General features: G+C 41.7%; 1 protein-coding gene across 1 annotated transcript; it reads left to right on the forward strand.

Annotated features, from left to right (window-relative positions):
* The first annotated feature begins 299 nt into the window (after window positions 1–299).
* On the forward strand, window positions 300–4612 carry C2H13orf42 (chromosome 2 C13orf42 homolog). Its single transcript, XM_059493950.1, has 3 exons — window positions 300–713; window positions 3406–3553; window positions 4380–4612. Exons 1-3 carry the CDS (start codon window positions 300–302, stop codon window positions 4610–4612), a joined length of 795 nt encoding a protein of 264 aa, XP_059349933.1.
* Window positions 4613–16601: the final 11989 nt, after the last annotated feature.

Below are 16601 nucleotides of genomic sequence, written 5' to 3' on the forward strand. Positions count from 1 at the left end.
ACCAAAAGAAAGGTCAAAGCATGCTGTTTGACCTCCTCAGATATATTTTAAACCGAGGAAAGGATAAAGATCTTTCACAGAAACAAATGGAATAGAAAAGACATTTCTGGGTTACCACCACGCTTCTCACAATGTTAGACTGAAAACAATTGGTGCAGCCACAGGGATTTTTTCCCCTTCTCATAACAGTAAGTGGCAATTTGCTTGTCTGCTGAGGGCAAAGGTAACTGCTGCTGATTGCCAGATCCAGTGTGAAATTAAGGAGCTGAAAAAGTATAAAGGGGAGGAAGTGACACATTATGTTCAAAAAGATCCATTCTATATTTCACCCCAACTCCCAGCGAAGAAACGTGACAGATGACATTCCTTATAGTGATGGAGCTGGTTCTGCAGTGAGACTGATCCGCAGCACTTCCATGTATGTCCTTGGAGGTGAGCAGGAAAAAGTTAGTGAACCGCTAAAAAAGTGCAGAAGTACAACCAGCATTGACTCTTGCTTTCAGCCAAAAGAGGAAGACAGAGACTGGATGTACACTAAGACTCAGGACTGCTTGAAGTACCTGCAGGATCTGCTAGCCTTGAGGAAAAAATATCTTGAAAACATCAATAACTTGAAATCCATGCATATGGCTTCAGATTCTCCAGCATCCACAAGATCATCCAAAACTGGAAAAAAGTCATTTCTTCCACTTCCTTCCAAAGAGCCTTCTAAGGTAATTTCAAAGAACTTTTGCCATGTGCTTAGTCTTAAGCAACAAAATCATCAAAGCTATGTCACCTGTATTGATTTTCTGCTTTACTGCTTTCAGTCAGTTGTCATTTTTCTTTTGCACCAATTTAAGTGTTGCTAAATACGTTGAGATTCTTTCTAAGCAGTGTAAAATTAGGAATGAATGACTGGTCATGGAAAGAAATGTATATGTCTCTGTTTGAGGGGGGAAATGTTGGGAGAGAGAAAGTAGGAAAAAATTCTGAGTATGGAAAATGTTGGAAATGAAAGAGCAAGCTCTGACCTTCTACTGAAGTACCTCTGAGTCCTTCACTATGATTAGTGAAGTCCAGCTTGACTGACAAATGCAGTAATCTCTGGGTTTCATGGCAGTCTTATTATTGACAAAATTACTTGCACAAAATAATTATAAATTCACTGAAACAAACAGGATTTTTTTTTTTTTGAGCAGTCAATTAGTTTGTCAGTGCTACATTTAGCATCAGTGCAACCTCTACTGGTAGGATGTGGGGCATGAGGAATTCTTAAGGTTTCCTTTCTCTGTTCATTAATAAGTTGGTGGGTCATGTCTAGACAGTGAAATTCTTAACCATTTACTGTAATCAAAATACAAAAATAAAAATGGAATATCATGATTGGTGCAGATTATTTTCATGTATCCTAGAAATAAAAGCTTTATAGGTTAGCATGTCACTGGACAGTTCAGTGGTTACCTTGACTCTGGACTTGATTCAGTGAGGACAAAACAAAGGACTGCAGCAAGTGGATTGATCTGTTTAGGTAACATGACTGCAAACAAGACTTCAACAGGAGACTCACAGGTTATCCCGTGCAGTCTTTAAGCTGGATAAGAATGGGAACAGTGGGAAGAAGGGGTGTAGGGCTGAAATTACTGATTAGGCCAGGTTGACGTTACATAATGTTGCTGCCATATTTAGATGTTCTGTCACAGAGCAGACTGTCAGAATGGTTTGTGAACTTCTGAGATGTGCTGCGGAAAATACTGCTTAAGAAAAACACCAAAGCTTAACTTGTTTTTTGGCAAACAATTGGATCGCCCACAGTCTGAGGCTACGAATGCTGTCATCTGACTTTGGCCCTGTGAATGAACAGTCCTGGTAGTGACTGGCATGCTCACTCCATCACCCATCCCCTTGGAAACAGACAGGAACACCAGCAGAGTATTCTTGCCAACACAAATGGCAGAGTCACAGCTGCATACCTCTGGCTTTGTAAAAATTAGGGAGAGGTCAAGAAGCCTTTTACACAATTCAGACTATTCTTCCTAGCTACACATTTTATGTGCACAGATTGCAAAGTTTGTGTTATCACCAGGCTTGAATTGTTTTGTCCCAGGCTACCTGCTCTTATTAAATTACTTATCAGTGGGAATTCACTTCTTTCTCTAACCTGCTGCATGATTTATAGGAAGGTAATTTGTCCAGACAAACCTGTCCTCATGGGAGTTTTGATCCAAAGATCCCTGGGTCCTGGGATCTCACTATGGATTCAAAATGTGCCACTTGTGTCTAGTGGAAAAAAAGAAGAGAGGTGGGTCAGATGTGGGGAGCACATTGGCATGTCTTTAAAATGCCTTTTAACCAATAAGGGCTTAGTCATAATAGCAGTCACTATTTCCAGTAGATGTGTGGTAGCAGCTATCTTTTAACACTTCTCAGGATGTCAATCAACCCATAATGTCAGGAGGGGAATCAGCTAGTTCATCTCTCTGCCTCCACAGCACAGGGAACAGGCTGGTCCTTCAGAGGTGTGACATGGCACGCATCCTTTTCTCTCATTGAAACCCAGGGTAGCAATTTTCTGAGCTGGTATTGCAGCCTGACATTATACCTGACTTAGACCAGCAAGGAAAATATATGTCCCTTCATTAGGTAGAGCCTGGAAGGAATTATTCATCCCATTTGTACCTTCAGAATCCCTAACCCAGGTTTTATGACTGCTTCAGCATTTATAGATAGGCATTTCCTTTTTCATCAAGACAGGCTCCTAATTTTTAACTGTGTGCCTTTCCTGTGGGAATTATCACAGTGTTGAATGACTCATAATTTAGCGCACACCATCCTTTTTAATTTCAAAAAGACTTCAGCAATTTAGATCTGGATTAATTTCACCTAACCTAGGCATTTTAATAAGATGCTTATATTAGTAACAAAGTTACCCCTCAATCCCTTTTCAGCTGAGAGAAAGAGCTGCCTGCAGAGGAGGGTTCAGCCTACTTAAGGCCTGACTCATCTTCTGAAGCTACTGGAGCCCAGCATTAATTACAGAAGGAGCCCTGCATGACTACATTTCTAATGTGTGTCTCCTTGGGAACCTAGTGCTAGGCAGGATAAATTTGATCGTAAAGCCCAGCTGTCACTTAGCCACCCAATTAAATGGCCTGGTACATGGATTCTGAGGGATTTCAAAACACCTGGCCAGTAGTGCCCAGGTGGAAGAAACTTGTTGTTGAACATGCAACAGGATGGATATTGGTTAGATATCTGCTGCCCTGCTTTCTTTGATTTCTACACTGTGGAGTAGTTTGGACCTGTGTTTATTTTCTGACAGCCTGAAATGTGGCATCAAACACATCTTTCATATAGAGTATGCTCATTAAGAAATCATTGTGCCCAACCCTTGGCTAACTATTTTCTCCTTTGTCTGATCAACAGGCATCTATGGAAAGAAAAGGTACACAGTCCAGTTCAGATGTAAGAGAAGCAATAGCCTTCTTTGACTCAGTGATTGCAGACCTGGACTCAGAGAGATGGCGGAGAGTTCCTGACGTGGATCTGCCAAATGTGGATGTCGATTTTGATGGTGCAGTATAAACCAGCCAAATATGATGGCTTTTGGGGTGCAGAGGATAGAGGAAGGAAAGGCATTGTGACACCACATTTGTTTAATGAATTTATTTAATTAATCAGTTGTCTTCTAGTTTTGTTTCCCAAATTTAGGACCATTATATGCAATATGTGAAATTACAGTAATATGTCACTTGTTCCCTGTTGAATGGGTGCAACTATTTTATGTGCAGTCATTACATGGCAAATATAGCACGTGCAGGGTTGGAATAGTGCTTGCCTTCTGCTCAGGGCTGAACTCCACCCTTGCATTTGTATCTCAAGCTGTCTATGGAGAATTATAGAAAGTATAAATGTAATTTTTTCTTCACTTTTTTTTTTTTTTTTTTGAGAAATGACTGGGTGACTCCTTTACAACTATCAAAAAAGAAGTCATTTGATGATTAGGCTAAATAACTGGAGGTTTCCATCAGAAAAAAATGAGATTGCCCAAAGAAATGAAGATGTGCCAATTTAAGGTCATCCTGTATAATCAGCAGAGGGATATAGATGTTTCTCACCTTTGCTTCAGGCTGAGGTGATTAACTGAAGCAGATCATTTTAGCAGTGCCCAAAGAGTATATTTGAAGGGACTAGCTCTCACATACATATTTATGCTGCAGGTGTTGGAATTCTAGATAAAATGAATCCCATCCCGAGTGATATCCTGCAGTGAAACCAGGTTTGTCTCCTGATCTTGCCCCCAGGAAGGACCCAGCAACCACCCTTGCTGTGTTCCCTCACTGTGCAGATAAAAATGTCACTGACAAGCTGTTAATCCCAGATTGTCTTCTGTCTTCCAGTTGCTACCAGTACAAGTGAACACAGTCTGCATTCAAACTGGATCCTTCGGGCTCCCCGGAGATACTCACAGGACACTGCCCAAGCAGCTAAGCAATCCCAAAGAAACAGTCAGAGGAGAACCACTGGCTCTAGGAAAAGGCTGGAAAGGCATCCCATGTACCTGCCCAAAGCTGTGGAAGGGGCATACAGCACTTTAAAATTTAAACCTAAAACACGCAAGAAAGAATGTTGAAAGAAGAATGTTTCCTCTTTGTTCCCTTTTCACTTGAAGACAGAATATATGAAATAGGGCATGTAAGACCTCAATTTTTTTCTTTTTTGTTTTGTTTTGTTTTGTTTTGTTTTGTTTTGTTTTTTACCACTGATCCATCACTTACACTCCAGAAATGACCTGTGCAGTCACTGAAAGTTCTTCACAGGGGACGTATTTTAAGCCATGGCTATTCCAATGTTGGACTCATATGAGGGTTTACCTCATCAAATTTTCTGTGCCTAACAATACTGCTTTGTCATTCAGCTTGGTGGGGGGGGAACTCCAGCTTGACAAGCCTTTTTTTCTAGTGCTGTTACAGAAAGCAATGATTCAGAGATTGCCTGGTGCAGTAATTTTTCTTCTGACTCCAGTACTGCAAAGCATTTCAAGGAATTCAGCAAATATTTTAGAGTTTTTGCAGAGGTGTTTCCAATGTCAGAGCAGTGAAGCAGAATTTTCTCCTTCTGTTGCTTGTGAAATTTGTACGTGCCATCATTGACTCTTATTTTCTGAGAGTATACAGCAGCACCAAGATACACTCAGTCTGCAGCATGAGCAGAAAAGAGCTGGAGTGAGGGAATCAGCGTTAGAAACTTGTGTTTAGGGTAATAGTGTGCTCCAGTGTGTTTTGTACTCTGCTTGCTATTAGAAATGGTTCTGTGGTTGGATGCATCAAAATAATCACTGCACCCAAAAATGTATGCAACTTGTTTCAAATGGTTACACCATGTGCTAGTTTTCATCTAACACCCAGCTGATGAATCTAGGCACCCCAGCGTTCACTAGAAAAGCTTAAAGTCATGGAGAACATTTTGTGAATAAATTGGAGCAAAGGTTGTTCTCAGGGGCAGAAGAGAACTTGCAGACAAAGCCACCACATCACCTTTAGATTATACCAAATATTTGGAATTCTGCTACTCCATCATTAAAGACAATATATTAGGATGAATGAAGTCTAGAAGCGTTTCTCTTCATCTTAAAGAGGATATGTATTCCATGTGATACTTGGAATTAATAAGACCCATGCTCTGCCTGTCAGAGCTCATACTTTGTCTTAAGAATTTGCTAAGGTGTTTGGGATCAAGCTTTTTCTTACTTAGATTTTTTTTCATCTGGCATCATTCAGCTGGTGCTGGACTATGACAGATGGATCATGGCAGCACTGGTATGACCAGCTGGTGATTTGCTAGTGTTTCCTTGTTTCTATGATCAGTAGTTTTTGTGTCCACAGGCTTGGATGAATTTCCTAAGGCACTGGCCATCAATATAGCCCATCTGATATACAAAAACCCCCATAAACCTTGTGCCCTCACACAGAACATTTGGTAGGTGTTAATTCTTGCTGGTTTGTGTTCCCAGTCCTTGGGACTAAGTTATTCAAAAGGCATTTCTGCCATGGGCTGCAAGTATATCTCTGAAGTTAATGATCTAGGCCACTTTCTGTCACAAGATAGAAAAGTGCCAAAAAACCATATGTTCCTCCATTCAGAGCTGGCATCTCCTGTTTGATGAAAACATTTTGATTCTTTTTCTAGTGATGTTTGTGAAGCAGATGGAAGAATTGTTTCTGTAGCACTTCAGTTCTGGAGGTGCTTTTGTTGCTCTTGGCCTAGTTTGCATTCTCTTGAAAATTACCAGTTTAAATAACATAATTGATACATACTCAAGAAGAGTTTAAATTAAGGTCTGGGTTTTGTCTCCCTGCTGTTGGTGCTTTTCACAATAGTCTGTATCCTTTATATTGTGTTGCTGCCTTTGTACCTCCCCAGTTCTGTACTGTGCACCCTGAGCTGAATGCCCTTTAAACTATTCTGCCTCTGAATGTATTCATGGAGTTCCACTCAGCCAGGTGGGATAACCAGAGCACAGCTTGTTCCAAACACACCCCTAGGATGTGGCATGCCTCGAGGCTGCAGCTCTGTGTATGTGTGAGAGAAGGGGGACAGTGCTCAGAACTGTACATTTTTGGCAACTGTGTCACCCTGAAACTCCTCTCCAAACAAAATTTCATGCTAAAGTTTCCGAGGAACATTTTTACTGACTGTGTGGGCATCTTTTTGCTACTAGAACCTGCAACATGGATGGGTGCTGACAGGAAATCTCACCATCTTGTTTGAGTTACTACAACAGAATTATGCATGTGCATAATTAAAATACTGATGAGAAAAAAGAAGAAAAGAAAAGGATTCCAATGTTTTTCTGCCCTGGGCTGTGTTTCATGTTCATAGTGCCAAGGTTTTATGCATTGGAGTAACTGATCTCTTTGCTATTGTTTTAAGAATGCATTTTGATGTGCACAACCAGACTGCTTCAGCATGTGCAAAGCAAGAAGTCCTTCGCTGTAACCTCCTGTCTGTCCTTGTAAAACAGACATCTCTGATCATCTGGTTGTGATAGGGGGTGAGGGTCCCCCTGCTGTCCAGCAGAGAACCTTCAGTGTGAAATTGGGTTTGCTTTTATGAATAAGAGACAAAGTGTGTGGGGGGGCGAAATCAGATTTATAATTTCTATTTGGATTCTGTCATTTTTCTCAACTTTTCTTAAAGTTCACTTCAAGCCAGTCATCATCTTGGAAAATTCTAATTAAGTAAGTAAAATAAACCAGTTTTTCTCTGAGAACATGTTCTATCACCTATCCCATGAATACAGGCACCTTCCTTCTTCTTCTAGCATATTAGCCCCTGTATGCTCCTCACTGAACATGGCTTGGCTCCAACAGAGTTGTGGAGAGCAGTGCCTGCATCTCAGGGCACTCTCTGTGGAGGTGGGAGTTGAGGCTTCAAAGGTCTTGTGCTCGAGCAGCTAGCGAAGCACAGAGGGAGCAGGAGAGAGGAGAGGGGACCATCTCCATCCCAGTGTCAGCTTCCTCCTCAGAGAAGGATTTAGTGTGGATGGCACCACCCTCTGTATTATCCCAAGACAGAACCCTGCCCCTGCCTGGCACTGGCTCATCCTAGGCAGCTTTCTACACAGCTTCCAGGAGCAGTTGGTTGTCCTACAAAAGTGCTTCCCATCTGGGCTGAATCATTCCCTCGTGGCTTTGCAGGAAGAGCTCTCTGCATGGACACTGAAGGGATTCTCTGTCTTGGCATGCCCTCTAAATGACCTTGCTGCAACCTGCAGGTATTTTCAGGCATAGCATCCTAGAAATTAAGCAGCTACTAGAGGTGTTCTGACAGTGCCAATCACACAGAAGAGTTGTTCGTGACCGGCAGAGCTCTGAGTGACCTAGATCTTTCTAAGAGATTGTTAGTGAGCCCTCTGAGTCATGCCCCCAGGCCGTGGTAATGAAGGGCATCAACCAGGAGCTCTATCGATCAAGGTCACTGTGTGCCAGTGTTCCCTGCAGCACTGATCCCCAAGAGCTCTTTCCCAGAGTGCACTGGAATAATAGGCAAGATCTTTGCAAAAACATCTCATATTTTGTTGTTTCAAATCCAGCTCAGCTGAAGTATTAGGATATGTCAGGTCCTTCTAGCCTGTGTCATTGCTGAGTGCTAGCTCTGAAGTGGCCCTGGCTACAGATTTCTGTGACACCGCATCCCCATCTGTCTTCGAGAAACTGAAGACACTGTGTACAAGAATCCAGAAACTGAAGAGAGGTGAAGTCTGTTGAAGGAATCACGTCCTGGAGGATTCAAAATAATTTTGTCTTTTTGGGTTGAGCAACTCAGTGTAATCACAATGCATGTAAGCGAGGGGAAATCGTAAGGGTCTTTGGCAGAAACAGAAGAAATATAGGCAGCTAATGGAAAGTTGGCAGCTGGACAAGATGTAAGCTCTGGTTTGAATTTTGCAGGGCCATAAAGTTACGATGAAGGCAGAAGGTGTCAGTATCGCCTCGAGTAACGCAGGAAGTCCTCCGAGGTAATGCATAGAAAAATTCATGGCTATCTGCTGCTCCAGCTTTGAGGGGGTGTATTAAAAATATTAGATTCACACCTAGTGGGTGTCTTGAAAATTTTCACAGCTGTTGGGTCAGTTTGTCATTCTGTTTGGATAAATTTGGGAGAGTACCTCCTGTGATTTGGTGGTGGGGCAGGCCCACAAAGAGATGAAAGCAGCACGGAGCTGACCAGTCACAGCAGGCTCTGTTTAGGAGGGTTTTGCCAATTTTTGGGCCTGTAGCTCTGAATTATGCCCATGGTAAAGAGAAAACAGGCTGCACAAAGTCGGTGGAATGACTCTTTAACTATTGTGAGTTTAGCAGGTAGAAAAATGTTCTGCAAGAATTTTGAGGTCAAACCATGACAAATGAGCCCAGCTGCTACAGACCAAACTGAGAAGCAGAAGCTAAAGCCTGTTGCTTGATTAGCAGCAATTTAGTGCATGATGACAACTTTTCTACTACTAGGCTTGTCATATTAAAATATTGTCCATCTTTTATAAGGCAACCATCCGAATGACTCAGTGACTGTGATACCCTGACTCCGCACAGAAGATGAGGTAGCCTATTACAGAAAATATAAAAAGAATTTATGGAATTAAAAGTGATGTATTCCACCCTTTAATAAAAGTGAGATTGAGAAGGAAGCAAGACTTTACCAAGAAGTTTATGGCACTGACAGGGAGGCACAGCACATGACAACAAAGTAAAATAAGTGATTGAGCACAAACCTTCCACAATTAAGCGCTGGGGACTGTCACGACATCAGCTCTTGAAGATTTCTAGACAGGTAGCTAAAATTGTGACTTGGCCACACGGTGGCAGTTCATTCCTAGCTATTCTGCAACCCTCCTATTTCTGTGAACAAGAGAACTGAAGATGAAAGTAAAAGGGAAGTTTTGTCCTGCTTCATCAAGAGACAGTCAGTGTGTGTATCTGTTATTCACCTCTGCACTCCTTATTTCCCAGGCAGTTGTTTGGCAGTTTTCAATGATCGTTAGTTCTTTAAATGAGTTTACTTTTCCAGGGAGAGATTTCCTTAGGCTATAAACAGCCATGACATCACAGGGGACACTGAGACCTCAGTAAATCATGGCTGAGAGGGTGACCACTTGTCTTTGACTGTGGCTGGAAACAAATGGACAAAGTAATGTCATCGCTAGGAATAATGCACTCTAAGGTACAGAAAATACAAAGATGGATCAAAAAAAATAAGCAGAGGAATTTAAGATTCAGAAGTTCAGTCTTGAGATAGGTCTGAGTTAAGGATTCTGACCTGATTCTGGAGTTTCTCCCAAGGCCCAGGAGAATCAGTATATGATTTTCCCAGCTTCTTGGGGTTTGTAATGCTGTTATTCCAGAATTTACTAATCCAAGCAGTTTGGTTAGTCAAAAACTAACCTGCTCCTGCTCCTGTGTCTTCCAGGGGTATGTTTTTATTTAGGGCATGAAAGCTAAACTTCTATATTTTTTTTTCCTCTTTTTTATGCCAAAATACTAATTTGAAGGGGGAAAAAAGGAAGATGTCTTTGCACTGCTTATGACTACAAGTCAGCAATGGCAGATTTATTTGGCTCTGTGGTCTCAAAATATTCAGACTAATAAGGTTCCCTGCATTAAAAAGAGCCCTGGCACTGCTCACATGCAGGCTCTCAGTCTGTGCTGGGTTGTGTCTTGATGTGACACTGGGTCCTTTTGAACTGACAGACATGCAGCCGTCATATACAGGTATTTGTATGTGGAACAGCAAGGGAGGAAGGGGCTTGCTCAAGGATAAACAAGTTGTTCCTAAGTTAGAGCTAGCTTTAGTATCACTTCACTGAAAGAACTAATTCATAGCATTCTTACTCTTCAATAGCTTCACTTTTCAGTTTCCAATATGCAGAATTAATTTTACCACCCTCACATCAGGGATACAGATCATTGCTGTGCCAGGAAAGTGAGGGGATTGGTGGAAGGGCTCTGGTGCAAGCAGAGCTGACCTGCAATTGCAGTTGAATAAACCCAAGTGGGCACACTTGGGGCAAGACTTGCACTCACCCTAAGTGGGATTTTCAAAAGGCACATAACTAGCATCAGTGGGAGTAAAGTGACTCTGACAAATGCACTGGTGCCTGACTGCTTCTGGAAAAGCTGGTCTGGAGCCAAGCTTGAGCAAACACAGCTTCACTTCTAGGAATTAAATTAGACTCATGAGAAGTCCAGAATTAGGCTAGTCTTTCTGCCTGTAAGCCTATTAACTTTAAGCCCTGGGGCTGTGTCATTCTGAGTTAGAAAGGACTGTCCCACACCTCTGTCACATTTCTGCAGCCCTTGCTGCTCTCCTCCTGCAGGGCTGGGGCTGTTACTGATCTTCCCATTTAATTTGAGCCTGAAGAATTTGTTGACAATGTTCCTCAAAGTTCAGTTACTTACAAACCCAGAATTTATATAAATGCTTTGTGAATTTTAGAAATCTTGCTGCTCTTATTCTCACTTAGCTATGTCTGAGGGCTCTTGCAAGAGGCATTCAAAATTGATGTACTATTAAAAATAAAAAAAAGAAGACATGAAGAAGAAAGGAAAATCACATCTGCAGTGTCAGAACAGTAACAAGCAGGTGTAAGTTGGTTGCTGCAAAGAGAGCACAGCAGAAGCAGCAAGCAGGCAGTTTGACCCTGGTGAGCTTCTTCCAGAATCACTGTTTAACATGAAAATATGAGGTGAGAGAATAACAATCCAACATCAAGCTTTGAATGTCAGATAAAAATGCCAATTTTTGTATGGTTTTCTGAAAATGCCAGTTGTCTTCCACTCAAATCTGATATGAGATCCATTAATTTCCTCTTTTCGTTCTGTCAATAGTTCAGTTATATTGGTTCTAAAAAGATAAAAAATTGTCCAGAGATTATTTTCTTGTAGCTGTCTTTAGTCACACTCTTCCTTCAAAATTTACTGTTTTCTTTATGAAAACTTGAATTATTGATGTGAAGAATTTAGGACTGGGGATCAAAATGAGTAAAACTATTAAAAAATGAATGTACACAAAAGTGAGGGCACTGGGCGTTTTTTAGGGTCCTACTATCACACTTTAACTAGCATTTAATGAGCTCTATTTTTCCTCTTTTATTACAGTATATTAGTGTTTTCCCTTCCTTTAGTATGGATTTATCAATTCATGTCTGAAATGTCATTATAGAGACCTTTGGCAAAGAAACCTGCTAAAAACACATGCATTTGATCCTTCAGAAGAGAAGTACTGGTCTGAATGAGGATTTTTGTAATGGGGTCAAAGGGAGTTAAAACCTGATTATGTGGTGAGAAGAATTATCAATAGAATTGGGGCCCCAACAGCTCTGCAATTCACAATTATAATTAAATCTGAGCAGCTTGTGCCAAAAATCAGTGCTGAGTCATATCCCCATAGAGGTTGAGTGACTTGTGCTCAGCATAAATCAGGAAAGAACTCAGAAGAGGCAGAGACATCTCTCATTGGTGGTGACAGATTGATTTGCCCATGAGATTAATAATGCCTTTACCTACTGCCAGGTTTACCTTTCCTCTCTGGGTTTCATGTGGTGAGTGTGATAAAACAGACTCCTGCATGTGGCCAGCCTGTGTCAGGAGGCAGCAAAGAGCTGACAGAGACCCTCTTGGCTCAGTGGGGACCCTCCACCCTCCCCTAGGTGGAGGGAAGCTGTGAGCCAATGCCACACCAAATGCCAACAATCCTTTGAGGGAGATGGCCTTGACTGGAAAACTTCCTGAGCCAGGGAAGGGGGCTCTGTGCAACTCACCCTGTGCTGTGGCATGGGCTGGGAAACACTCCACTGGGAAACTCATGCAACTCATCCCTCCGCAGCCCTGGTTCATTGACAGGAAGGATGGTTTCATTAACAGATCACAGAAAGTACATTTTTAGCTCAAAAAAATCCTCGATGAGTTCATAGTGTCATTAACTGAGCTCATTACTTTTGGGGTGTATTCTTATTCAGCAGAAATCTTAAATGACAGGTCCATGGCAATGCACAGCTTAACAATGATGATACTTAGGTAAAAATGAGTAGCTAGATTTCTCACTAGTAATTTTTGAAAAAAGTGTTTCAGTGCCTGCCAGGTGGTTTGCACAGAACACAGCCCTGGTCCTCAGGAAGAAATTTCCATCCCAATCTACATTGCTTGACTTAATTATTAATATGAAGACTAAACACAGACAGATGGCAAAATAAACTCTGTTAGGTTGGTGTCAATCCGAAGTTCTGTCCACCAGCGTAACTGGGTGCAGATATTGAGCCAAAACATATAGATAGCTCTTAATGTGAGTCTGAGGTGTCACAGTTTGCACAAAAAAAAGACCTGAGAGTCAAGTTCTTGGCCTCTGGGGCGCGTATATCAAACCAGAGTGGATGGTGACATTTGTAGAGATTTTCTGGCTCTTTTCAGCATGCACACACATGCTTAAGTTGGGCCTCACTCTCATTTTTTCCTGGATCTGGCAGCTTGCTTTCTATGCTGAGCTGATAGTAGTTTTGTCTTTCAGATGTTTACTTGTGTTGTGCCTGCAAGCTCGCCAGAAACACTCAGGCTGTTCTGCCTGTGCTCTGATTTTTTGCTCTCAGCCTCTGAAATGGTTTTGCATGCAGTGTGTTTTATTTCTCCTTCCCCCATCCCTGTCCCTCACCTCCCACTATAACTGTATTTCTCTGGTAGTGGCTAATTGCACTAATATCAGGAGAACAGGAAGAAAAATTTAACGATAGGTGTAGCCAAAATACAAGAGCAGGCAGAGAAAGTGGACTGACTGATGTAGGAATTTTCCACTAGGTATAAAAAATTGCAGATGTGCAAACTCTTCTTGACAGGGTACGTGGGCTCCTCTCAATCTGTCTGGAGTGACTCTGACCAGCTAAGGACTTGTGCATCCAGCACAAGCCATGGCCTAGCTCCTGTGCAGCCACCAGAGGCTGATAGCCACTCATGCAGGATATTCATCTCAGGGGTAGGATGAATCACCTTCTCAAAATGCCTTTCTCTCACAATCCATAAAGGGCCAATTAGCCCTGACTACATGCATGACTTCTAGCAATCCAAAGGCAGGTGAAATGAATTGCAAATCCTTTCTTTGCAACATGTGTGATATCTCAGAGCAGTTCAACGTGACTGTAGCCTAAATATACCTCTGCGTCTCCCTTTGCAGTTTTCATGCTGCTTTGTTGAATCTTACAGGGCAATCAGAAAAGAATTGAAAATTAAATCAATGCCAGTAGCTGCACTGGGAAGGTATTTGAATTTACTCCTGGCTGCTTTATGTCCTTGGTATTGAAGATCTATAAAGGAATCATGACAGGTTGCTTTCTACTATCTCTAACTCCTATCTCTATCAGGAGTTTCACTAGGAAGATAAGAGTGACATCTATTTATTTATTTCAAACTAGGAATCTAAACTCTACTTTTGACATCTTAGTGTTAACCACTCCTATATACTCATGCTATCTCCCTTTCCTTCTCAGCCTTTCCCTGCTTCCACTGGGCCAGAGACTCTTTCTTACTCAGGTTTTTGTAGCATCTGACATGCCAGGATCAAGGTCTTTTCTGGACCCTCTGGAAATTGCTCAGATGCAGAAGATGCAGAGGGACACATATTCTGATGAATGATGATTCTGTGTAGTTTTTTTATCTGTGGCATCGATTGATCTTTCTCAACAGGGGAGAAGAGAGCTCTGCACTGAGCTGAAAATATATAGGATAGAAGGGATAAGACTCTGTAAAGAGATAAGGCTAAAGGACTACATTTTCCTTCCTCATATGGCTATTTTTTCCACTTTCTGTGTTTCTGTTTGAGGAATCATACCTTCTGGACAAGGCATGGAGGAACCCTTGCATGCCCACTGTGTTCCCCTCAGCCCATCACTCCAAAGATCTCTTGATAGGGATTTATCCAATTTCTTTTCTTTTTCCTTGGAAATTGCTTTTATAAAATCAAGAAGTTTAGAGAATTCTGTGTCCTGCTTTCTGGCTCCCCTGTATCCAGCTCTATCATTGGCAGGATCATTTTCAGAGGGAACTAGACTGGATGATTTTGGCTGTATGTTACCTGAATCATGGTGCTCCATATTCTTCAGAACCCAGGCAGGAATCAGAAATATCTTCATGACTTTTGCTCTGTATGATGATGTTACTGATTCATGTGACACATGCCAGTAAGGAAAGACATTTTGCTCCTTCTCTATGGCTTGGAGAGCACACCTAGGCCAGTGCCTCCTGGCAGACCCTGCTGTCAGACCAAGGTGTTGAGTTGTTAGCAAGTTCAGACTCCTGTATGTCAGTGTCCACACCTAAGTTAGAAGTTTAAGCTCCAGGATGATGGAGATTTACTCAATGGATCAGGTGAAGTCTGTGGTTATTCAGCTGACCTGCTGATACAGCTCCTCCAGTAAAGAAGTAACCTCCACAGACTCTGTCAGCTCATTCAGGAGGAGCTCGGTTTCAGGTGCCTTTAACCTGTCCTAGAGGCTGTCCCTACAGAGTGATGGAAACATGGGCATGACCACTCAGCACAGGGAGAGCACAGCACCTCTGTGTGAACAGGCAATCTTTGTTCTCTGAGTTCCCACTTGCACAACATCAACAGCCTTCCCTGTTTCTCCCGGTATACAACCAAAGCTCATGAGTGAGAAGCAGCTCTTCTCTGGGGCTTGCCCCAAACTAGTCTTGATTTTCATCAACAATATCTCAAAATATAAACAGAAATCTCTGTGAAACAAGCAGGAGGAAGGGGATGCCTCATTCCAGTAGGTTAGTTTATTTTCCTGATCTTTGCTCAAGATACATCTCCTAGGTCAGACAGGTAGCATGCTGATCCCACCAGCAGCTTCTATGTCCAAGCTTTTCTTCGTGTCTGTAGGTCTTTGGGAGTTGTCCTCTGGAATGAATGTACTATATTTTCATCTGAAAAGGAGGACAGAGAGAGCAATGCTTCTTCACTGCTCTTTTGCCAGGGGAGGCCTTTGTGATGTCATGCCAGGCAAGTGCTGTCTCACTCGTACTGCACCTGGCCAGGCCTGCCCTGAGTCTTGCTTTGAGGAGAACTGAGAAGAGGAGACTTGCTGAGGAACAGTAGTCACATGCAGGAATTCATAATGCAAAGTACTTCCATTTTTCAGCTCCAGGCCCCTCCTACTCCTCCCCAGAATTTAATGGCCACCTCTCTTAGTCCTAAGACTTTAATTTGATCATACCCGAATAGCAGTGGTTATGCAGCTGGTGTATGCAGTAACAGATACTCCATAAATAACAGACAGAAAAAAATTGCAGTAACATTTAAAGAGTCAGATGAACATAATATTTTTTTGTTTATAATTTTTATTTAGGTGTGTGGGACACAACTTTCTCTCCCAGATTTTATGAATAAAATCATAAAATTGCCTGGTGTTTCCATTTCAGAAATGCACATCATCTTGCACACACACACTACGCCCCACACCCCAGCCCAGCACACGCACACAGAAGCTTCATGACTTGAAATTTTTTACTCTGGATGAAATTATGATCCAGATGTTGAATTTGGTCCTTCTGGTGTGAATCTGGAATCATTATGTCATGACTAAGATTCTTTAGGTTTTACAAATCTGTAGGAATATAAATTATTATTAAGTCTTGCTATAGTTGTTACCTTATGAGGCACATTATATACCTAATTTTCCTATTGATGTACTAGGTAAGAGCTAAAATGTAGGTTGAACCAGAGAGAAAAGAGAAAATGTGTTTACTTAATAAATTTGGGTAGGATTTGACATAGAATAATTTACTTTAATCATTAGGACATAATATGAAGCTATGACTGCTTTTAAATAAGGTGATCTAGAGTCTATTTCCAGAGTTCTTCAATGGTGAGCACTGATGGAGATTTTTAATCAAGAAGAGGAGTGCAAAGAGGGAGAGAAGCATGTAGTATTTCTTGTGCTGCAGAAGTTTAACAGCCCAAAGAGGAAAACAAGAATAGACACAAATTTAGAAAATGGAGCCTTTCATAAAGGTAATGAGGTGCATTCAATGATTTACAGAAATGAGGAAAATTGCTTACAATTTTCTCTTCCAGTTTGG

Source organism: Ammospiza nelsoni, chromosome 2 (genome assembly GCF_027579445.1).
Source record: "Ammospiza nelsoni isolate bAmmNel1 chromosome 2, bAmmNel1.pri, whole genome shotgun sequence".
NCBI classification, from domain to species: Eukaryota; Metazoa; Chordata; class Aves; order Passeriformes; family Passerellidae; genus Ammospiza; species Ammospiza nelsoni.

Excerpts from the sequence above, each read along its gene's own strand:
- C2H13orf42 (XM_059493950.1), top strand. The coding sequence starts at position 300 with ATGTTCAAAAAGATCCATTCTATATTTCACCCCAACTCCCAGCGAAGA. Across the intron at positions 714-3,405 it reads CTTCCAAAGAGCCTTCTAAG|GCATCTATGGAAAGAAAAGG; the intron begins GTAATTTCAAAG and ends TCTGATCAACAG. Across the intron at positions 3,554-4,379 it reads TGTGGATGTCGATTTTGATG|TTGCTACCAGTACAAGTGAA; the intron begins GTGCAGTATAAA and ends TCTGTCTTCCAG.